This window comes from Ostrea edulis, chromosome 7, assembly GCF_947568905.1.
Source record: "Ostrea edulis chromosome 7, xbOstEdul1.1, whole genome shotgun sequence".
Taxonomy (NCBI): domain Eukaryota; kingdom Metazoa; phylum Mollusca; class Bivalvia; order Ostreida; family Ostreidae; genus Ostrea; species Ostrea edulis.
The window spans coordinates 69,884,519-69,910,956 of NC_079170.1; the positions used below are offsets into that span (position 1 = coordinate 69,884,519).

The 26,438-nt window shown below is 35.6% G+C and overlaps 1 protein-coding gene across 1 annotated transcript; it reads right to left on the reverse strand.

Annotated features, from left to right (window-relative positions):
- Positions 1-10,044: 10,044 nt before the first annotated feature.
- LOC130048462 (uncharacterized) lies at positions 10,045-11,478 on the reverse strand. The gene is made up of 2 exons (XM_056145225.1): positions 11,024-11,478; positions 10,045-10,340 (listed from the first exon to the last, which is right to left on the reverse strand). Exons 1-2 carry the CDS (start codon positions 11,264-11,266, stop codon positions 10,242-10,244), a joined length of 342 nt encoding a protein of 113 aa, XP_056001200.1. The 5' UTR covers positions 11,267-11,478; the 3' UTR covers positions 10,045-10,241.
- Positions 11,479-26,438: the final 14,960 nt, after the last annotated feature.

The window sequence follows — 26,438 nt, forward strand, 5'->3', positions numbered from 1 at the left end:
TGTATTTTGTGCATATATATTGTACATCTGTAATTTTAGGTGATCAACATATTGAAATACCATTTTGCATTGTATCATTAACTGTTAGTCTGATCCCCTATTATGGTATAGATATTTTTCATCATTTTCGTAATTTTTTCATCAATGACATTTTTCATCTGTACATTAGTGTTTATTTAATTGATCCGTATCAAGCAAAAACAGAGCTGTTGTGAGATAGTGCAGCATGAAGAAATATACAGATTTCTTTTTTTCTTCTCAAGTATGAGATTGATATTCGTTATCTTCACCTTTCATGTAGAAGATGTTGAATAAATTCCACCTCGTAAGAACATAAAAGCAAGTAAGAAAAGGGAAGGGAAAGGGTTTTCATTTCACAAGAGAGGGTGGGACAGGAAATTGGTCATGATGTATTAAACTTAAATCGGACAATCCAGGGCATTTATTCTAATACATTGGAACATCAGAGCTTTATCCTGATAAAACATTGGTACACGTGACTGTAAATGCATGCACTGTTGAATTCATTTACCAAAGATCAGGGAAATTATTCACCCAAAGGGGAATATGAATATTTTCTTTCAGTTTTCTTAAGGCAAAGTTTTTCATGAAAGGTGAAGATAACCAACAGTGATCAATCTCATAACTCCTTAAACGAATACAAAATAAAGAGCAGGCCAAACACGGACACTTAGATATACCAGAAGTGGGATCGGGTGCTTAGGAGGAGTAAGCATCCCTTGTTGACAGGACACACCCGCCGTGAGTCCTATATCTTAATCAGGTAAACGGAGTAATCCGTAGTAAAGATAAGCTGAAATCTTCAATTCGGGAAAGAAGATTCGCTGTACAAAACTGAATATGGTAAGTTATAACGATTTACTTTGCCAATACAACCTATCATTGGGACAAATGCTGTCTGACGTGTTTCATGCCGATTGTTAGACTGTTCTTGACACACTGATTTTGATTACGCATAACTCCGTTTACCTGATCAATTTTAAGACGTAGGGCTCACGGAGGGTGTGACCGATCGACAGGGGATGCCTACTCCTCCTAGGCACCTGACCCCACCTCTGGTATATCCAGGTATCCGTGTTTGCACAACTCTCTATTTTGTATTGCTTATAGGACTTATAAGATCGATCATTCTTCATTATCTCCACCTTTGATCAATGACAAATATCCATCCTGTTCATATGCTGTAGCTGATGCACAACACGAATATTAGTGATGCAGATTCAGAGAAACATTCGTCAACGTGTTGAAGATAGCTGTTCCATTCAGGAGGACTAGCAGTATCATTTTCCCGTGGAGTGATCAGATCATGTATGCTTTGCTGTATAGGGAGACCAGACACTTGACGTGATACTGGGCTTGTGCTATACGATCTCCTTCACTCAGTTTATTATTCTAATTTCAAAGCAGCTGTCCTGACATGTTTATCAATATATTGCGCCGGGAATCAGCATCCAGAACAGAAACTCTTTTCATGCAGTAATTATGTGATCTACGCTCTGATAAGTGGACTTTCTTGAGATTCTTCCGGTTTCTTCACTAGTTGATATTTATCTTTTTTGTTCCTGATGAAGGGTAGTTTTGTTTTACTTCAGTCTCCATGAATCATGCCACTTAGCATTGTGGCTCTTCAGGGTCGATTGGATATCCTCACCATTGTGTAGGCGGGGCAGGTCTAGAGATGTTGGCAGCCAGCTGACCTGACAGAAGCTGTGGATATTGTCTGTTTGGTTCCAGACCCTTTGTTTCGATTGGAATCAACTGGACAGGAAAGGGTATCTGCGGTATCCCTCAGGATAACACAGACTGTGTCTTTCATGAATGTTCTGGAGACTTCATTATTATAAATACACTGTCAATATCATGGTAAAAGGCGAACATAACGAACAGTGATCAATCTCATAATTCATATAAGCAATACAAAATAGATAGTTGGGCAAACACGGACCCCTGGAAACACCAGGAGTGGGATCAGGTTCCTAGGAGGAGTAAGCACCCTCTGTCGACCGGCCACACCCTCCGTAAGCCCTATATCTGGACCAGGTAAATGGAGTTGATGTGAAATTCTGGTAGACAGGTACTTTTAGAAAGGTGAAGATGAAGTATAGTGAACAAACACGGACCCCTGAACAGAGTTGGGATCATGTGCCTATATAGGATTGATTGATTGTATATTGCTTAACGTCCCTCTCGAGGATATATCCCTCATATAGAGACGTCACCAAACGAAATCATTTGAAGCTGTGAGTTTTCGGGTCGTATGGGGCTTTAATGAATATTTGAAGGTATTTTTGGACACAAGTATAATAGGAAAATATGTTAAGAATTTCTTGATATTATTAAATTTATGTGACAGCAACACAAGAATACAACGATATCAGGCCTCAGCCGTGCGCAGCTTTTTGTGCGCCGTAAATCGAAGGTTTTTATAGGGGTGGATCTGTAGCTCTCTGTCCGTCACACTATTTTTTTTTGGAGAGATCTACATTTCTGCAGCTAACGCAGAATAAGCTCTTACGTATCGAATCAGTTGAGATATGTAAACACCATATGCAGGCGATACTGGAATATTGCTACATTGATATAGAAAGTTGACGATGGAGAAGTTGAAATCATCCCGTTTGTCATACAGTTGAGTTGTCACTTTGCCGTTAATGTCTGCTTTCAATAAAATATCTAAGTATGAAGCAGAAGTGGACGATTCTGTGGTATCATATATTTTGAATTACCCGCCGTTAAAGGAGCGGTCATTGATGTTTAATTTATGGCGTCACACCGTCTGTTCCGGTTTATTTCATCAGTAGCTTTGTAAACATGACGAACAGTTAAGTTTTCACCCGTATAGATTTGAGCACATTCTATCGAAAGAAGAAATTGAGAAAAGAAGACATTCAGTCGAGTCGCAGACCAGGCAGACGGTAAACATTTTTTCATACAAATGTATCGAACCTCAACTTGTCATTACGCAAATGATGAATCCACAGTTTACATAGTATTTTCTTTTCAAATGACTTGGTTGGGTCGGGAATTTCGATGAAAAAAAAACTTTTTTCACATCTCCCCTTCGCATTAGTGTAATTAACTTTTGACAGAAAAGTATCAACCAATTTATTTGTAAGATCTACCACATGCACAGCTTTGATGATCTTAGAATCTCATCAAAACCGGAACAGACGGTGTGACATCAAAATTATTGATTTTTGTGCTCTTGAATACAAAAGAGTTCCACATCATGGCAGCCTCTATAGATGGCGAGAATTTCAATTTTTAGCGTTTTCAAATTAGTACTGAAGCTTATTTAGGCCGTATATCAACAGATAGTATGACAAATCTTTATCATATAATTAATCCTATCATTTATCATGTAAAAATCGTTTGGGTTGCTTTTCCCCTTAACACAAACTTGACATCTAACTAACACGAGTTCATACTTCTGCATTCAGAAAATGTGCGCTTCATCAGGGATATTTCATCTCATCAATGAAATTTCATGGCACCTATAATAAGACTATAATTATCTGGTAGTACTTCAGTACTATATGTGCATGGTCTACCTTTAGTACTTTAGCACTACAGATGCACAAACCTACCATTCTCTATATTTCGTTTATGAGAACTTTCAGAACTGGGTCGGTCGTAAAAACCTATTTAGATCCTGTGTGAAGTTTTTTTTAATGACTCACCATTTCAAATTGAACGGCTGACCAATCTTTGAATCTCCGCGGGATTTTATTTTTGTATATTTTTGATATGTTGTTAAGTCTGTATTGTTGCATGACTAAGCAATAAAACCTTTTGTAGCAATTTTCTTGAAGTAATTTTGTATATTGACTAGAATATTTATGGTTATATAATTTTGACAGAAAGTCGATGCTATTTATGAAAAGTACAGGCCTTGCAGCCTTGTACCTGTTGTATATAATATTTCGACAAGCCCAACATAAATTGTACTGGACTTGGTCTTCGGCTAATTTCGAGACTGTTATTCTCAGTTTATGATATAGGTCCTATTTGTGACAGATGTGCTGTTTTAATTGCATGTCTATAGTAACTATTGGGGATATTATGTTTTTACTCGGATACCTCCATACACAGAAAATATGACGTCATGATGACAGAAGTCCATGAAACACGCTGTGAAAGAATTGTCATTGTTAGTTGAGAAAGATATTATGTAAATTGCAATAATCATATATGTCACATAAGTACATCAAAACGGGGTTCCTGGGTCTCTGAAAGGTGAAGATAACGTACAGTAATCAATCTCATAACTCCGATAAGCAATACAAAGTAGATAGTTGGGCAAACACGGACCCTTGGACACACCAGAGGTGGGATCAGGTGCCTAGGAGGAGTAAGCATTCCCTGTCATTTGATGCCAGGATTAAGTATTTAATAACATAAATTCGGGTCAAATAGGGGGACTAGTTAGATTTGCGTATCGAAACAATCATTCATTGCCCGATTCCATATTTCTACCAGCAGAAATACATTAGTTCCATAATCTTAAATAAAGAATTTTAAAGCAGATGTTCAATGTTAAATTGTCTTATGGTGACAATCGCCTTCATACGCTTGGGAAAATAATCTATAATGAACCATATGTGACATTTTTATGCATTCTATACGCATATAAGGTAAAACAACAAATTTCAAGCCAATTTTTAAAATCCGGTTTCTATTTAGATTTCTTCAGTGAAAAAAATTAAGATTTTTTGTATATTAAAGGATAAAACAATTTTTAAAAATAATATCCAACAATTTACAATATAATTAAAAAAATTAAAGCACATAATCAAATAAGGGCGAAGTTTTATCTGCTGAATTGAATGAATATAGAAATGGATTTTGTGCTTTCTGCAACAAATATTTAGGTACAGGGAAAACAATTGAATTACGGGAAAAGGGAAACATTGCTATTAACAATGGAAGCTCTGAAAGAGGTGATTCTATATCTACTAGGGCTGGACAGGTGGTTCATGAGGAATGCCGACGTACTGATGTCAATCCCATAGTTATAAAAAGTTTGGGGGGAAAATCAACATCACCGGTAATCCCTATTCCATCCAAATTACTCAGATCAGAAAAGCAATTTAATTTCGAACATGACCAGTTCATGATAATGCAAAACGGAAAATCATGGTGTACACTCGGTTCAAACGGCACAATTTCAATCAACTGTGGAACAGATATGCAAGGATAGAAATGATGAGTAGGTAGTCGAAGTTAAAGGTAGGATAGAATTTGCTAAGGACCTTCATGCGGCTGATGCAATTTATCATAGTACCTGCAGTGGTAATTTTCCATCCCGGAGAAAAGTGTCAGAGGTGTTTTCAACATGCAATGAAAGCGTATTTTATTCATGAGGTCGGCCAAATAACAGCTACAAACTTTTCTTACAACTGACAAAATACTTGAAAGAAAATAACGAAGATCTAGTAGATCACATGAAAAGTCTCTCTGGAGACCAGGGATATTCCCATCAACACATGAAAGAAAGAGCATTATAGTATGTCCATCATAATAACTGAATCAAACGGTAAAGAAAATGTAGTCACATTTTGTCAGAATGCCGCAACCATATTGCATAATTTCTATAAGGAATCAGAAGTACTGAAGTCCGACGAAGAGAATAAAAGGTTTCTGATAAAAACAACGGAAACACTTATCAAGAATGATATACGAATCATGCTGGTAGATAAAGCATTCTATACAAGTGTTCAGGATATTCTGTCAAAAGAGGGTCATTTACCAGACAGTTTATCATCATTTCTGAAAACCATAACTTCTGAAAATGTCTCATCTACCAACGTTAATTCAATTGGACAAGCTAACATACAAGCCATAATACCAAGACAAAGACTAGTGATAAACACTCTTCAAATTCGACTTGCAGTGCAACTGCATCATATGTTTGGATCCAGGTTTCTAATAGATACACTAAACTGCATGGGGTTTTGTTCATCATACTCCGAAGTCAAGAAATTCGAATAATCTGCTGTCATTTCATCAAAGCAAGAGTCCTGTCCTCCAGACGAATCACATTGTCTAGAGTTTGTAGCAGATAATGTAGACCATAACATCAACACCATTGGTGGAAATAACACCTTTCATGGTATGGGGATTATATCTTATTTGTCTCCTGGGTTAAAGAAAAATCCTCAATACATTCAACGCTTGGATGTTACTACTGATGACTTAATCGCATCTGGCCATATCAACCTATTTTACTTCAATGCGGAAAAACACAAGAAGTTCACGCAAATTAAATTAAATTCCAAGAGCTGAGACCTCTTAAAAGCGTGAACTTTTCTTTGAAGATCGACATATTGACAAATGTTGTATGCCCTTTAACATCACCTCTGCCTGGTTTGTCTGGGATGATGCAAATGGTTCTAGAAGGCAATAATCAAGGGGTTTCGGATATAGCATTTTTGCCCATGATTGATCTGAAGTGATTTGTATTGCATCTTTTCAACGTTGATGTTTGTTTCTAAAGAAGCTTCACGACATAATCGAACTCCAATCATAATTGTAATTGTAATTAAAAGATTTATATAGCACCCTATCAACATTAGTTCTCTAAAGCGCTTTACAAATGTGAAAGAAAAGATAATATAAAATCGATGTGCACATACATGTGAATAAAATATTCATATTCATTGATCAACCATTGTATTGGAAAGCAGCTATGATGACAAGCAGTGAGGAACGTAGCAACATAGTTGTGCGCCTGGGAGCTTTCCACGCAGAGATGAGTTTTCATCCAGTGTGCCTTCATCCATCTGTGTTATGTTTATAGACAGGATCATAAGTTGCCAGAAACAAATGGGAATGTTGCACGATTATTTCTTAGCTAAAATTGGAGACACATGCGCGGATTTAGAGGGGTGGGGGACTGGAATCTACAAAGTATATGTTCCCGTGACATATGAGAACAATGAATTATTATATTTGTGCAACAGGAAATGGGTTCAGAACCTACATATAAACTATTGTCAAAGTAATGTATCATGGAATGATTGATATTCATTTACATTTTCATACTTATTGGTGGCTGATGAAACAAATTCACTCATACTTTATTAACAGTACCACCGCGGTGGCCGAGAGGTTTGGGCGTTCGCCCCGCATGCGGACAGCCTCGAATCTCGGCCGCGACAGACCTAAGTCGTTAAAACAGGTATGTAGTGACAGTTCCATCGCCAAACGCTCGGCATCAGGTGTGAATGTCACGGGTCCTCGAAGATGACCTTAAAAACGGATATCGCGTGTCACAGTACGTGTGACACGCTAAAGAACCCTCACTGCTCAATGGCCGTAAGCGCCGAGCATAGGCCTAAATTTGAAGCCCTTCACCGGTCTTGGTGACGTCTCCATATGAGTGAAAAATTCTCGAGCGAGACGTTAAGCAAGATACAATCAATCAATCATTAACAGTAAGTTGCCATTACAAATTTATATGTATGTAATGATTCCGGATATTTGAGGTACGACCATGCGGAGTTCTCAATTAATCACTTTACATCACGTGATCTCATTTGTGTATAAATACCGAGACTCCGTAGTCGTCAGTGTCATTCAGATAGAAGACCCAGCCAAGTTGAGAGGACTAGATTATGTGTACTAATAAAGTATTCATAGTAAACAATTCCTCGCCTGTTCTTACAGTTAGAGAGTGAATTTGGAAGGCCATCAGAAGTCTGGCCTGCCACGGAGAGGTTGACCTCCAGTAAAGAGGCTAGCCATAGTTCGTTTTTGGTGTCGTCCGCATTGGCTGAACAGACCGTCGTCCAGGCCGCTGTACGCATTGTCCGTCCTTAATAAGGCATCCTACAATGAGTGTAGTGGTTGAAGGGCTACCACATATACTGTCCGTCCTGAATAAGGCGTCCTACAGTATATGGGGTAATACGAGGGCGACTGGGCTCTAGATCTACATTTTGTTAGTTAGCACTACCAGTTTATCGTTGCTTGCCCCTGATTGATATAGTGATTCTCTATTTGATGATAATTAACCTAGATAAGGTTAGGACATATTTGTATATTTTGGCAGTCCACTAAAATCATACCAATTAGTTTAAATTAGTTATTGTTGAATACCCCAAACCCTGGAATTGACCAGGTACGATCCCAGAATGTAACGTAAATACGTTACACGTACACCACTGATTATTGGGGGTGAGTGAAGAGGAGTAAATACTATAGATAGGTCTAAAAGAAATTCTGGAAAGAAATCCATTCAAGATAGAGGGTGAGTTACAATATCAATATACTGCAGTTATTTTCACATGCCAAGATTGCATTACATGAAAAAGTTTGATACAGTAGGTTAACCATTTCAAATTTGATTTCTTTTGATTTTTTGGGTCAAAGGTTAGGTCACTATGATACTTTAAAGAAAATGCTGTAGATAATAGATATCCATTGGGAGGAGAATATTTCTCTTTCTACAAGTTAACACACACACCCTGAAAAATTCCTGCAAGCTGCTTTGTTACATTAAAACCTCTTAGTACAACATATTAAATCAACATATCTTTTTTAAGGTAGTGATTGTAAGGCATCACGTGGGTTATTCATGTAGTGTTTAAAAAGAGACTATTTTCGTTTCCGATTCCGGAATACGTCAAGCGCTTAAGCATCGATAATAATGACAGACGATGGAAACAAAAAGACTTGTCAGCTATAACCAGATATAGGGTAAAGTGAATATATGTTTAGAAATATAGAAATAAAAAATCCTTTGTATTTTGATTATCTTTCAAATAATAGGCCTAGTCATTAGGCGCTAAGTCTCCATGATACATATACCCCCTGTTAATTTTCAGTCTCACAACACGTACATTTAATTCACAAACCACTAGACCTATTAAAATCATAATATATAATGCTGTGAATTTCATAACGTGTAGGCTATATGGTGTTAGTGCACATAAATCTAAAATGCTACTATGTAACGTGGATGTTAAGAAAACTAAAAAGTGTGCATTTTGAAAAACAGCACTTATTGTTAATATCTTTTCCTCAATTAGTTCAGTTATTTCTTATAATATAAAAAATAAGAAAGTTGTGTTGTTTGATAATCGCTTGGTTTGAAAGGAAAAAAAATAAAGACGGTGCGGGTATTGACGTCACAATGCACAATTTATATCGGATGGGTTATATATCCCGCGGTTTTAACATACTCTTCCAGAGCATGAATATACAAGTAATTTCAAACAGAAAATAATAAAAAGCAAAATCCAAAGCAACAGTACTATCATTCTATGTGGAATAAATTCAATAATAAACATCAAAACATTTTTATAGTTTTAATATGAGTTGAAATAAATGCATGTAAGATGTTTATTATAATTATCACCTGCAGCATTTATGTAAGGAGGGGGAGAGGGTAACTATAGTGCCCATAGCGCCATAGTAAACCTGAAAACCAATATTGATACTTTCAAGAAAAATTCCTACTAACATATGTAAAACACATTTAAAAAATTTAAAAAAGTCATTGCTCATTTATTTCTCGGGGGGTGAAAATATGTCTGCTTTAGTGAATAGTTGCCTTCTAGAAATTGCGAAATTGCTCCTAAGCAGCCCTGCTTCTACTTCATATGAAAATAAATGGACATATTGATACACATTATATATTAATCAAGGCTTTAACTTCAATTTGATATAAAATTTGTGTCACTTACACTTTGTGTATCATTTTTAAACACCATCTGAAATACCTGTACAATTTATTACGGAAAGTCGACAAGAGGGGTTACTATGACAACCGTAGCGTCACAATTTCCGTAAAAACCATATATGATACTTTCATAATGAGTTACAATTACTGTCAACTACAAAATATGTAAAAATCAAACAAATTCATAGATTCATTAATTTCCAATGACCAATGCAATCACTACCTTGAATAAATATTTATAAGTAATCACCTCAGTTAAATTTACAGGTGACTGAACCACAAGAATTCATAGCCTGAAAGTCCTCAACAATAAGAAGAAAGATTATGCCATACAAAAATAAACAATTTTATTTTAACAACATATGCATGTAGCTAATGTATCACATTTTTTCATTTTGTAGAGGAATGCGCTACATTGGATATCGACAGTTGGCCCGTTGGTGATGGGGATATTTAGGGGGAAATGTCCATGTTTCCTTGCTACCTGTGCTGTGCGTTTAATTAAGACAACCCATACTGAGGAGAGTGGACAGTATCATGAATTTACTTCCTGCGAATTCTGTCTGGAGGCATTGTGGTACATTCTCCTGGAGTGGTGGCTGTCTTTGTCAATGTGTATACATTGCCTGAAAAACTATAAAGCATAGGAATAGTATTATATATTGTGTACTGGAAAATGTCCCTGTTTTGTGACTAACTGCCATTGCCTTGATTTGTTGTTTGCTACCCACCCTTTTTTGTGGGCAGGCAATATTTTTATGCTAGTCTTTTTACATATGTGTATGCAATAGGGGGTCATCTTGTTAGACCCCCTATCGGATGTTTTTATTTTGTGTATATATGTTCTCTTTCTCAATGTTAATTTTATTGATTTCAAACATTTCGGTTGAGCATCACTGAATAGACATTATTTGTCGAAATGCGCATCTGGTGCATCAAAATTAGTATCGTATAAGTTTTACATGTATGTAACAGGGGGTCATCTGGTCATTTGCAGCATATGATCTTAAATTTTACTTGGTTTTAATGACCCCCTGTACTGTATATACTTTTCGTCATTTACTAAATAAATGACATTTTCTATTCTCAAACTTGTTCTGATTTGCTTGCTTTGAGCAAAAAACAAGTGCAGTCCACTTGGCTAGTGGTTTTGAGCTAAGGATAATAAAGTAAGTTACAATTCTAATGGCTAATAGATTTACAAAATCTTAACATATACATGTTGTACGAACAGTGATATTTGGGATAATTTACACCAAGTAAATGAAAACATAGGGCAAAAGAAATCTACAATATTGTAATAAAAAACAAACTTACCGGCTTTGCATTCGGCTCTTCTACCATGTCCGAGAGAACTATCAGTGTGACGGCATTCACAATGCTAATCACGAATACTGCGACTTCTTGTCCATTATCGGCTCTGACTCTAGCTAAATACACAATTCCGTGGGCGCGACATTCACCGTTGAGCGGGCATTGATCTTTGTTTCGGCAATTACACCTGTTACATGTATCTCCGGTAACATCGGACAAAGAGGAATTCGTCAAAGCCGCCGGCATATACCAAAAAGCACTTGATGAAAGCGGCTATAAATACAAGCTAACATACGACGAATCAGCCAAAACTAAACAGAACAGCAGAAGAAATCGTTCCCGTAACATCACATGGTTTAACCCCCCATATGATAGTAACGTAAAAACAAACTTGGGTAAACAGTTTCTCAAAATTATAGATGAGTGTTTCCCGATAGGCCATGTTCTACGCCCGATTATCAACAGAAACATTATTAAAATATCATACAGTTGTATGCCATCCATGCAAAATGTAATTGACTCGCATAACGCTTCAATCAAACAAGTGCGCCAGACCGGAGATACATGTAACAGGTGTAATTGCCGAAACAAAGATCAATGCCCTCTCAACGGTGAATGTCGCGCCCACGGAATTGTGTATTTAGCTAGAGTCAGAGCCGATAATGGACAAGAAGAGAGCTACGTGGGACTAGCAGACACCGAGTTCAAATTAAGATACGCCAACCACACTCATTCATTCCGTAATTCCACGAAAAAGAATACCACCGAGCTCAGCAAATTCATATGGACATTGAAAGACAAAAATATTGACTACAAAATCAAGTGGGAAATTTTAGGAAAAACATCATCATACTCAAACATTTCAAAAAAGTACAACCTTTGTATTCTAGAGAAATTCTTTATAATATGTCATCCCGAAAAATCTTCATTGAATAAGCGTTCAGAACTTGTCAGCACTTGCCGTCATTCCCATAAATTTCTATTTACTCAATCCTGTGTGTAATCATGCTTAGCAACTATCCAGTATGTTTCTGTGTAACATATTCTCAGCCACGCGGATGTTTTTCGTTAGATGTCATTTTTCTCCCGACGAGTGAGGGGAAACCATCCCCTTACGAAACAGCCTGTAGAGAAATAAATGTTATGTGATTGAGCTCCATCTGATCATCAATTTATATATATATATATATTATATATATTATTGCAGAGCTAAAGAAATCAGACACAACGGATAAGTTTTACATTATGACCCCTGGGTCGAGGCCTCTGCTGGTGGACTGTTAGTTCCCGAGGTTCTCTACAGCCCAGTAGCTAAGTACTTCGTTACTAGCTTGAAAATACGGATGTATATTTAATTGCTGTTATAAAATTTAGAAATTCATTTCAAAATTAAGGATTATCTCCCTCATGCATAGCTCTTTTCCTTGGACGAATTTGGCTCCACTTGTTTGGCATGCTGTTTTTAGCTATATTTAGATCTAAAACTTCATAGTTATTGCGGATTTCAAACATTTCGGTTGAGCATCACTGAAGAGACATTATTTGTCGAAATGCGCATCTGGTGCATCAAAATTGGTACCGTATAAGTTTTACACAACGGAGCAACAGGGTGCCCTGTTTGAGAACATCAGGCTGGACAACAGGCGTCTGGAATTGGAAATCACCAAATTGCAGAAAGAGTCAGAGAAACTTATAGTGGAGACATTTTTTTTATCGAACAAAGACTTTGTACATTCAGAAAAAGGTACAGAATGAATTTAACATCTCAATATAATCATAAGTATTTAATATTTCCAACTTCCTTCTTTGTGATACATTTTTTTGGGTGATTTTATACCTGTTAAATCAGTATATGAAAATATTAACATTATTTCGAAAGTTTAAAATTCCTTTAAAAGAAATACCAAAAATCAACTTTATTACCATTCCCTGGGGTGTTTTTGAATTTAAAAAAGTGTTGTCCATCCTGATGTACCCTCCTCCAATGTCATGTCTAATAATGCAATTTCTGTGATTGGCTGATATTTTTAAAGTTAAAATTTTCCTCTATTATTATGAAATATGTTATTTGAAAAAAAAAATATTACTTAGATTAAATTAGGACAAAAGTTGTCTTTACTATAAAGTATATGTACCACCTTAAAAAGGTTAATTTTTCTCAAATTAGTTGTAAACAGATTATATGAAATCATAATTGTCATTATACTAGCATATACATGTATGTATATATGCAAGATGAAGATAACGAACAATAATAAATCTCATAACTCCTATAAGCAATACAAAATAGATAGTTGGGTAAACACGGACCCCTGGACACACCAGAGGTGGGATCAGGTGCCCAGGAGGAGTAAGCCTCTCCTGTTGACCGGTCACACCCGCCGTGAGCCCCATATCCTGATCAGGTAAACGGAGTTATCCGCAGTCGAAATCAGTGTGCCAAGAACGGCTTAACAATCGCTATGAAACACGTCAGACAGCATTTGACCCAATGATAGGTTGTATTGACGACCTAGATCGTTATAACGACAATAGAATTTGCGAAATGCTGACTTCAATGTAAAACTTATACGGTACCAATTTTGATGCACCAGATGCGCATTTCGACAAATAATGTCCCTTCAGTGATGCTCAACCGAAAAGTTTGTAATCCGAAATAACAATGAAGTTTTAAAGCTATTACAGAGAAATACGTGTGCCAAAAACGTGGAGTCAAATTCGTCTAAGGATAAGAGCTATGCGTAAGGGAGATAATCCTTAATTTTGAAATGAATTTCTAAATATTATAACAGCAATTAAATATGCATCCGTATTTTCAAGCTAGTAACGAAGTACTTAGCTACTGGGCTATAGAGACCCTCGATGACTAACAGTCCACCAGCAGAGGCCTCGACCCAGAGGTCATAATGTAAAACCTATACGGTACCAATTTTGATGCACCAGATGCGGATTTCGACAAATAATCGAGACTGTTGAAACCCCTGTACCATCAACTTGTTTGTCAGTAGCTTACCTCGATTTAAAAACTGACTATACGCAGAACAAGCTCTTGCATATCGAATCAGTTGAGATATATAATCACCATATGCAGGTGATAATGGAATATTGCTACATAAATATGGGAAGTTGACGATGGAGAAGCTGAAATCATCCCGTTTGTCATACAGTTGAGTTGTCAGTTTGCCGTTATTGTCTACTTTCAATAAAATATCTATGAAGCAGAAGTGGACGACTCTGTGGTGTCCTTTATTTCGAGCTCACAGGGATATATCAAATCGGCATATGAATGAAAGTTATTATTGTTAAGGTGGGTCCTTAGTCCTGGATTTTTGGGGTTTAGGTAGCATTTTTTTGTTTGGAATCAATAAATTAACATTCAGAGTAATGAAAAAAGGCAAAACAGTTAAGGATTTCCATATTAATTTTCATTACATACACCACTAAAGTCATGTACTCCGATGTAGATTTTTATGAAATTCATTGGAAACAGTTGTTTGTTTTTATTTTAATATAAAAACAACAAAATATTTTTTGAATTGCATTTATTTATCGGGAAACATGTCAATAACTAAAACACATGTCATTTTCAATATGTTCATCAAGTTTTAGAATAATATGTGCAAAATTATTGAATTAGCGTTATTCTCCAAAATGTTAAAATACAAACAAATGTGGACGCACTTTCCTTATAGCATGGTTTACATATCATTTTTTCTGTTTATATTGGTAGAGTTACATCTGTTATAGTTATTCATGGGGAAAAATCCATACCTTTCCTTAATAATTTCAAATCTATAGCTTCCAGATTATGCATACCCCCATCAAGTATGGCACCATAAAGCTGAGCTATTTAAAATCACTCAGGATTAAAAATTTTATGTAATTTCATGAAAAGACACAGATAATGATTCCTTATCACCTTGGTAAAATGTTTGTCAAAAATAAAGAAAATCTATCGCATTATGGACTTGATAAATAATTTAATGAGAACAGAGTTATTGTCCTTGGATTCAATATTTTGAAACATATCATTGACTATTCAAATATAACTAAGACTTTTGAAATATTTTATGGCTAACAAGATTTTTTACAATAACTATTGAAAAAGATTCCAACAAAATTTATGTTCCTATCATTAAATCATTGACTTTGCAAAATCCTATGACGTCACAGGAGTGTGGAACTACGTTAATAGAAGAAACGTCATCGATATATCGAAATGTCGAATTGAAGGCCACCGCGAGATATTTTTTCTTCTCACGTAGAAGTGTTTGAATATATTTATAGAATGTGTACAGAACTTTCCAATTTCTTTATGTAAATTTCCTCTTTTTGTATACTAAACTAGACTGTAGAAAATGTAACTATCTTTGAGCTTTTATAGTACATGCATATGTGTTTACTATTCAATAATGCATTTGCTGAATATCTAGTTTTTAAGCATTTTGTAAGAGTGATTTAAATCATTATGCATTTCTACATAATGAGAAATGTATATCAGTGTAAGTGTACATTTAAATTATGAATTATATCAGATTCAAATGTAGAGGTTTATATACGTGAATATGTGTGATTGTTAGAGAGTTCGAGTAGTATTCAAGTATTTTTACTCTATATAATTTTTTTTGTATGATAAGTAATGTTACAAATACTTGTCACACAGATGTCTGATATAAGTTTACTCAGTCTATGATTGTATAAGTGATTGTTGTATACCATAAATGAATTTATCAATAATATCACATATTAAACCAACAACAAAATCTAAGTTCTTTATAAATATAGTGCTGTTAAGGGGAATAACTCTTGATTGTAAACTACATTGTAAGGTAGTTTACTGTTGAATGTTTTAGACATTTTGTTGTAATTTATGTGGTGTGTGTGTATGTGTGCGCGCGCTACTGGTCCCAGTTGTTATTACTGGGCTGAAAATTTATAAAACACCTGTGTTGAACCTAATTGATGTTGCTAATGTTATACCTTTAACCAACAACATTACATTTCTACATCTGTTTTGATATGGTTGACAAAGGGTGGAATCAACATTGTTTTGAAATTCTTTCAATTTCCTACAATTGTGTGCAGATTATAGTTTATCGGTTTTGTAAACATATATTAGTAAATAACACATTTACTTCAGATTTTCAAAAACCATTTGGTATTCAAAAGATGCATATTGTTATGTGCATGCAAATAATGAATTGTTTATTGATGTACAGTTTCCTACCCATATGTTTTTAATCATCAAAATTTAAAAGCTGTAAATATGTTATGATGTAGTAATTCAAGGATGTTATAAATTTTGAAACAAGATATAAAATAAATTGATTTGAAGCCTCCAAATGAATTAACATTCATAAATACAAACTTCCTTAGGGCTGACAATAACTTTTTTTAAATGGTAACAATATGTTGTCTCATGGCAATACCATCATTCCTACCATGGATTTGACCCATCATACCATCACCATCCACAGGCAGCAAGTTTCCATCGTCGTTTTGTAGGATATCACCTCTCTCCATACCAATATTATGGAGGACTACACTCGCTACTACAAAGACGGCTGCCTGTGGAGGCTCTGACAAAATTTCGTGGTGAAGAGCCTGAAACCTTTTCTTTAGGACACCAAAAGTCTGTTCTATTAGAACCCTTGGTCGGAAGAGTGTATCATTGAAAGCAGTTTCTGCTGGAGTTGATGGATTCTGAAATGGTGTCATAAGAAACCGCCAGCAAGGGTAGCCAGAATCACCCAATAGCAATCCATCATGTTGTCCTACAATACGAAATTTTGTAAACTACACAAGGACGATTATATATCAATTCTTCAATTTTAGTATTGTGGACATTAATTGGTATAATTTTTGCTTGCAAATTCCTTTGCTATAGTATATTCAAACCCCTAAAGAATTAATATTTAGTTTGCATTTCTTTTATATTAGAAGTGGCCTAGTGCTTCGAGAGGTGCGAGTTGAAAATTTAACACAAGATGCAGAGGCAATCAGGTTAGGTATATTCAGAAATAAAGGTCAGAGTGATTTATTACATACAAAACATATCATTCCCAAAATGTGCACACAACGCTGATTGTCTAAAGATGCGGTTGTCATGCACAGATCCTGGCCAGCTAGCCACACAACTGGTTACTTTGAAGGTTTCATCACAGCACATCTATTACATCATAAATGGAAGATTTTGCATCACTACTAGCTACATTGCCACAGGTTCCTGAATTTCCACTCCTATATATATTTTCATTTCACAATTATACATAATTATAGAAAAATGTTTGACCTGAATAAATTTTAAAATGAGTCATGTGTATTGGTGCCTCACCACAATAAATTTACTCAAGATTTGATTCAGATTTTGATACTCTTATTCGTATACCACTTGCCTATATATACCATCTAATGTGGAAATATATGGCAATTGTACTAGATACCAACATCAGGGAAGGAACTCGGATAAGTTCTGAGAACTTGTTTCCGATCCTTTTGCATATTGAATACATATTATACAATGAAATATATTGCTTGAAATAACTTAATATTCAGGTTGAACATCAATAACATATTTTTTAAATTAAAAATAGAACTGTACATATCAGTAATAAATGTAACAATTAAAGAATAAAAACATGTAGTGTACTTTAAATTTCTGCATTTTGTTTCATTTCAATTTATATAAAAGTCTCTTAGTATGAAAAAATCAATTATTTAAAATCTGGAACCTCTACACTTTTCTCAGGAATTGAACGGCGGGTGCATTTTACCTGAACATTTAAGAAGTGATATCCTTTGCAATTCACATAATCAACTTCATTCTGCTTCGGGTTTTTTAATTCTTATTTGCGTTCCATCTATGCATCCTAGTATGTTAGGAAAGCCGGGAATATAAACATTGAATCACAGGTATCAGAATTTTCATTTAGTCAATAAATAGCTAGATTAAAAAAAACGATAAAAAAAATACAATAGTTATACATAAAATATATACTGTATATAAAGAAAATAAATATTGTATATATATACCATTGGGTCAAATGCTGTCTGACGTGTTTCATAGCGATTGTTAAGCCGTTCTTGGCACACTAATTTTGACTGTGGATAACTCCGTTTACCTGATCAGGATATAGGGCTCATGGCGGGTGTGACCGGTCAACAGCGGATGCTTACTCCTCTTGGGCACCTGATCCCACCTCTGGTGTGTCCAGGGGTCCGTGTTTGCCCAACTATTTATTTTGTATTGCTTATAGGAGTTATGAGATTGATCACTGTTCGTTATCTTCACCTAGCATATATAAGATTCCTATACCTTGTGGATGTGGTTGAACAAACAAAATAGGTATAGTAACCATGCATTATGATTATGTATCGTAAAATTATATTTCTAAAAAAAAAAAAAGAATATGAATAGAAAAAGTAACACAAGTTTATTGTATCATCCAAATAATGTTCAATTCAATTCTCTGTTAAAATGCATTTCTAATTATGTTTCTGTAATATAGATGATCTCATTTCAATGTGCACTTTCGTGAAAATTAGGTGTTAGATCAGCTCGCATCTAAGCGGATCTAACATCGTCCGAAGCTTGCATAATATCTCTTGTTATTATTTCTCCCATTTTGTGAATAGAGTAGGATATGTGTAAATTTTTACAGCTGTTACATCATCTAACAGAATCTTACAAAAAATAAAACATAGCAATCCCCTTATGACTTCTTATTTCGAGGTGCATTGTTTACTACAAAAAGAAAGTACACACCGGGCTTGCGCAAACATATTTCGTTAGTGACAACCGAAAGATAAAAATTGTGTACCTGCCTGCAATGGTAGAGAAGGCACGTTTTGTTCTTGCAGCATCGTTGACAGTAGGAAATATAATGAACCATCGTCTCAGATTTGAAATATGGGCAGAAATGTCTCGTATACATATACCAGCTGTGCTGCGGGAAATGGTTAGGGAATCACCGATTAACAAATGAATTGCACCAGTCGCGAGGTAGCGCAGATGCACGACTAGCTGAAGAAGGGATGGAAGGGGTTGTTGCGTTTTGTAGGGTGTCTCAAATTTGGAAGTAGACTGAGTATATAGTAGATCGTCTGAGGGCGAAACCTATAACGATCAAATATTTCGTCCTCCCAAAACCTTTCCAGTAGATTTGAACGGTCTCTGAATAGCCTGGGGCGTCTTTGTTGTTGGTTGTGTAGAAGCAGGAGGCGATAAATCCGTTTATGCGCCGCCATGTTTGTTTTGAGTACAACTCTGAGCAAGCTCCAAAGCAGACTCGAGAAATCTTGAGTATGTACTCCATTTGAGTATGAGAATGATGTTGTATAAGTTTTATAACCTTGACTTTTGAGTATGAGTACGATTTTGAGCACGGAGTTCGAGTTTGAGTATGAGAACGTGCTCAAAAAAGTTTTATAACCTCCAAGCCAGATGGGATTTGGAGATTTTCGCTAATATCTCCCTCAATTCAATCTATATCTCCGTCATATTTTCAAATACGTTTTAATTTGAATAGTTGTTTATTCTACCAAAAACTTGGACTGCATTGCATAGACCCTTTAAGGTAAGGTTTGCAACAATAGGGAGATAACTCTTGATAAACTTCAGTACACTTCGCGCTTTATGACGTCATAATGAAAAATTGCGTCACGTCATAGTTGTATCGAGGGGAAATGTCATATTTACTTGCTATCGACTACCGCTCTCAAGCGGCTTATGTGTAAATCTCTATGACAAAATAATTTAATAGGCCTAATGTTTCTCAAATTATCATTTATAAATTATTTTCTTTGATATTATAAAAGTCTACAATTTTTTATATACACAAAAGGTACATATATACTATGCACTACTGTTAATTTACATTAAAATTATGCTGTGACCTTGAAATCGTCTCTAATGGGCATCGGCATTTGGAATGCATGGAGAAAGTTGTTTGTAAACAACGGCATAGCTCTCGTAAAAGATGATGATCGGCACCGGTTGCTGATATTTTGTGTGAAACCATGAGATGATCACATGAAATCTCTGTGAATCTTACTAGGGAAAGTAGGATTTATTTTGATGCTGTTATAATCGATCATTGTTTGTGAATAGTATCCTCAAAGACAAGATTCGACATTAACGAAGGTAGGAATTTTTATGACATTCACAAGCATTTTAAGAAAAAGCAAACCTGACAATGCTTTACCTCTCTAATTATATGCTATTTATATTTCAATGCTATGCCATTTACTTGCGCTGATTTATCGCATGAACTATGAAATGTAGAAAACGCGACTGATATGATCATGTAAGAATGAAAGTGGGGTATTTTCTAGTATATCTTAAGATAGTTTTAATTTTATCTGAGGAACATCTGCATAACGGAATGGATCTTGTCGTCATTTTTACTAACTTTATGTTACTCCCACCCCCACCCCACCCCGTAGATCCACCACTGTCGCAAAGGTTACAGTTGTATGTTCTACTTTAATGTAAACACACATCAAGCAATGGAACAAGAAGAGGGGATTATTTTTCAAAGATGTAGTATATAAGACAGGTTCGAGCTAATGAACCACAGAATTTATGACGAAGCGGGACCGTGGAAAGCCCGTCGGGAAATTCAAGAACAAAGATCCCGAAAATGTAAAACATCACAATAATATGCCCATCGGGTCAAAAAACCGACACGGGCAATTTTTTTAAAAAGCCAATTTTTGAAAGATGAATTCCTACTGAACATACTGGTATGCAACATGACTTTGTTCGCTACATGTCAAAATGTCGCAAACCTTACCTTAAGCTCAAATTCACAAACAAAGGAATATATGCCGTCAACATAAGCAACATTCTTCGCCAGAAAAGAGTGCAATCGTGTATTCCAACTTATTTCAAGTTCAAGTTTACACCCAGTATTTCCTACAAATGTACTTCTACTATTGTATCCAAACTGTTTAATTGTAAACAAACTTTGTAGTGCCTAGATATAGACCAACTTATACTTAATCCACCTACGTGTTTGAGTTCTTCATCTTCTTTCAACTATAGTCCAGCTGGACATCTCATTACTGGTGATATTGATATACATGTAGTTGAAAATGAGGATCTGATATCACTTATGCTAAAAGGTCCTAGATACAGATAACCTTGTTCTTTCAATTGGCGACAGAACTTCTTCTCTATTATGAATTCTGTCGAGGATTATGTCAGACGATGGACTAAATATGAAAAATAAGACCTTGATACATTGTCAGAATGGATTAAAAGTATAAGAAGAATATTACGATCCCGCAAAACAGAAGTACGTACCATCTATCCTTCTGTGTTTAGTAAACCAGAAGTGGTAAAAGAATTACATAGGTCACATGAGAAATATGTTTTGGTTCCAACTGACAAAGCTTGCAACAACATTGTCTTTGAAAGGATCATTATTACAACTGTATTTTAAACGAACTTGGCATCAATTCCACTTTTGGTAATCGTACTTATACTCCAGCTGCCCTTTCAAAAGATGAAATTCTTCAAAACCATGCTTCAGTTTTAGACACACTTAATACCCTAGTCAATAGGTCGGGTGAATATAGCGTACCTACACTGGGTTCCTAAACTTTATAAAAACCCTTACAAGATACATTGCTGGATCAAGTAAATGTTCTACCAATCCCCTATCTTTGCTCCTCACGAAAATATTAACAGCTGTGAAGGAGAAACTTCGAACTTAATGTGCGATTGCATATACCAGAAGTGGTGTAAATCAAATGTGGAGTTGAAAATTTCTAAAGAACTGTTTGTAAACATATATCCCTATGAACTCGAAATAAAAAGACACCACAGAGTCGTCCACTTCTGCTTTTAACTTAGATATTTATTCAAAGTAGATCTCAACGGCAGTCTAAGAACTCAACTTTATGACAAACGGGGGGATTTCAGTTTCTTTTTCGTCAACTTCCCATATTTTTGTAGTAAAATTCCATTATCACCTGCATATGGTGTTTATATCCCTCAACTTACACGATACGAGAGAGCTTGTTCTGTTTATGTGGATTTTTTAATCGAAGCAGGCTACTAACAAACAAGTTGATGATGCAGGGGTTTCACCTCGTTTAAAGTCAACATTTTGCACATTCTATGGTCGTTATAATGATGCAGTTTGCCAACACAACCTATCATTGACTCAAATGCTGTCTGACGTGTTTCATACCGATCGTTAGGCCGTTCTCGGCACACTGATTTTAACTACGGATAACTCCGTTTATCTCATCGAGATATAGGGTTCACGGCGGGTGTGACCGGTCGACAGGGGTCCGTGTTTGTCCTACTCTTAATTTTGCATTGCTTATAGGAGTTATATAAGATTGTTCACTGTTCGTTATCTTCACCTTTCACAATTGTAGAAAGTGACTAATGACATTCGATAAGCCATTGTCTATTTCAATATATGATATGAAGGCATATCTTCATATCCCTTTTATTTTCAATATAACCATCCAGCATGTTCGTCAGGTTGTTAATATCCGCAGTATGACGGAGTCAGCTGTCCATTTCTACCTCCGCTACAAACGCATTGCCAAGCTTCGTTGGTAATTGGACAAATGGATGGTTTCAATTCACAATTTCCTGTTACATAACCTTTGCAATAGCATCGCTGATGACAGTTTAGCCACGCAATACCACTTAACCAGCTTGTAGCTTGCGTACATCTACTCCAGGTTTCCCAGCAATCAGTGATAACATTACCCTCTGTAGGAGGAAATGATACAATCGCTGTCACTACGACTGCTAAAAGCATAGTTTGCCATTTACACATCTTAGATAACAGATTCTGAAATAAAAAAGATAAAAGAAATTTTATACAAATTCACATTCATTCATAAGATGAAATAACCGGTCGCGATAGCTTATTCATTCAGTCATTCGCTTCACAACCAGGAGGCTCGGGTTCGATACCGGCACTGCGGGGTTAAGGTGTCCCGAGTAAAATAACAAGTAATAACAACATATTCAAATTAAAGTAAAATTCTTCCAAGCATCACGTATTTCAGTAAACATCGTTTGCTAATACATAAACAAACATAGTACCACGTGGGGAAATCCCTCGATTAACTATTACGTCGTCATACAGGTGAAAATGGCACTCAAATCATTTGCAGTTACGGCTTGATATGTCGACATTGGTATGGTAAATTTAAACAGTGATACGGATCGGTACAATGTCCTCTCGTATATAGCAATTTCCATAATCTCAACTCAAATGTTGGGCATTTCCCACATTCACTGCCAAATCTGATCTAAAAGAGGCAAAATATACCTCTCGTATCAAAATCCTAAATCTGCAATCTTTAGAAATATGCCTCCATCTAAATACAATATCGTCATTTTTCACTTGCATCGAGTCGATTTGTACACAATCGGTTTTCTTTATTCTAATTATTACACACTATATATACTAGTAACAACATGAGACTTATCTATTATCAAAGAAATCTGGAAAAAAAAAACAATCTGATAAACAGATTTCAACATATACGGTTTGAACACAAGATAGCGGTAGTAAATAACGAGAAAATATTATGACATTTCCCCACGATACAACTGTAGACCTGCACGTCGTGACGTATTTTTATATTGTGACGTCATATAGTATGAAGTGCACTGATCTACCTTTTATGATGTTTGTTTTAGCTTTACCCGGGACACCTTAACCCTGCTGTGTGCGTCAAAACATAGACTTCTAACATTTGTAGTCACTGTCCTGTGCCAAGCGCCTGGTATTAGAAGTAGAATCATGGGTTCTTTTGGATATTACATTAAAACAATCCCTTGCCATGACAGGCGTTGGTAAGATAAGGAACCTAGACTGAGCAGTTGATAATTTGTGGTACTTCACCTAAAGCTGCAATATTTCACGACCATCCAAAATACATCCACACACCATTAAGGAATCAATAATCAGAGTTCTTTTATATTAAAATACATGCATGACAAAATAGTCCTGTAAGTTATTTATTATTAGTTTCTTGCTATAAAACTAATTATTTTGTTTCAAAAATAAATGTCCTTATAAGATATAACACTCCTTAATTTCATTATATGTTTGTTTTACGTTGCATTCTAGAACCCATTCTTATAGAAATATTAACTGTGGGGAAATGTCACAAATCCTCACATCTGTATTGATGGTCATGGATGTAGATGTGATTGCTATTCGTTATACGTACGCCTATCGTCAAACAGGTACTCCGTTTCATCGTAGGATCAGAAATACCTTCGATTCACATCTAAATATGAACTTTTTGCGAAGGAACAATCACTACCTATATCAATGTCCTATAGATTACGAACCTACCTGTCCTAAAAGAGCGTCATGAACACTAAGCTACAGTATAAATTCCAATAGCTAATCTATTTATACTCAATGACCAAATTCAGAACATTGGTTCATTTACATGAATGCGTAGGTATTCATGATACATGTGTGAAAGGTGAACATAACAAACAGTGATCAATCTCATAACTCCTATAAACAATACAAAATAGAGAGTTGGGCAAACACGGACAACTGGATATACCAAGGGTGGGATCGGGTGCCTATGAGGAGTAAACATCCTCTGTCAACCGGTCACACCCGCTGTGAGCCCTACATCTTGATCAGGCAAATGGAGTTGTCCGTAGTCTAAATCAGTGTGCCACGAAAGACCTAACAATCGGTATTGCAAAATGCTGACTTTAAACAAGACTGTTGAATACCCAGCACCATTAACTTATTTTCCAGTAGTCTACCTCGATTTGAAAACTGATCATACACAGAATAAGGTCTTGCGTATTGAATCAGTTGGGAGATATAGACATCATAACAGTGATAATGGAATAATGCTACACAATTATGGGAAGTTGACGATGGAAAAACTTAAATCATCCCATTTGTGTTAAAGTTGAGTTGTTAGTTTGCTGTGGATATTTCTTTTCATTAAATAAAACTTTAGTAGGAAGCAGAAGTGGTGATTCGGTTGAAAATAGAAATATTGAGTAGTGACTCTTCATGAAGACCTGTTATCAGCATATTTAAGGTACTATATTGATTCATCATTAATGAAAATTAAAAATTAATTGGGTCCTATCGTCCATTTTGGTGAATTAGTGATAAAGTTCAAAATGATCGTGATAGAAAGTAGCAATTTTCAGTCACTTGGAGTAACCAAAGAAAAATTCTTGACGGAACGTAATTAAAACCGAAACAACACTATCCATATATGTATGTTGATAGTGACCGAACAACCATACATGTTTCACATGGTAATTTCTCATGACGACATATTATTACGTGACAATTTAATGTTGTAAAACATCAAGCAGCCCTACTTATCGCATAAGTTCAGATATATGCCGATCACATGCTGAACGTTTAATAATACTATTAGTAAGAGGAATGGATCAAGTTCAAACTCAAACCAGAAATGATACAATTCATTCATATATTGACAGTTATCAGCGAATTATCGGGATTACCCGTATTCCAATTGGTACCTTGCTGGCTGACGCCGCTTGCGGGGGGAGGGGGTCAGAGACCATATTTTCAAGTAATTTCATGGTACCGCCTGTACCCATCAAACAACCGATATTAACGACATCAGAATATGACGTGAGTTATTTTATTTCTTCGCAATTAACGTAGGTCACGGGTTTGCTTACGTTATCGTTTTAAGGTACGCAAATCCATTTTTGATACGTTTTACGAAAAATATAACCATCTGAATTTTAAAAAAAACAACACTATATTAAAAACCAAACTACGATTAATTGATTGATTTTATGCTATTTACTGTCACTTATATGGTTCTCAAACCAATAATACAGATTATCTGATCCCACCTCTGGTGTGTCCAAGGGTCCGTGTTTGCCCAACTCTCTATTTTGTGTTACTTACAGGAGTTTTTAATTTGATCCCTGTCTGTTATCTTCACCCTTCATTATCTTGGATAACATTTTGTTCTGATTTGCATAATAAACTATTATGGCGGACCCTATCAAAGACCTTAGAAATGCCACAGAAGACAAATCTAACATATTTACCTTTATCTGGTTTTGAAATGATATTATTATAAATTTCTATACCTTGGTTCACAGTAGAATCACCTGGTTGAATACCAGATTGATATTCTAATAATTCATTATCATGAATAAAATTATACAGGTGTTTGAGTACAATCTTTACAATAATTTCAAATGCTACATTTGTTAAAGATATTGGTTTATAATTAGCAGGGTCCGTGGATCACCTTTATTTCTATATGTTATAACGATCTAGTTCGTCAATACAACCTACCATTTGGTTAAATGCTGTCTGACATGTTTCATACCGATTGTTAGTCCGTTCTTGGCACATTGATTTTGACTACGGATAACTCCGTTTACCTGATCAGG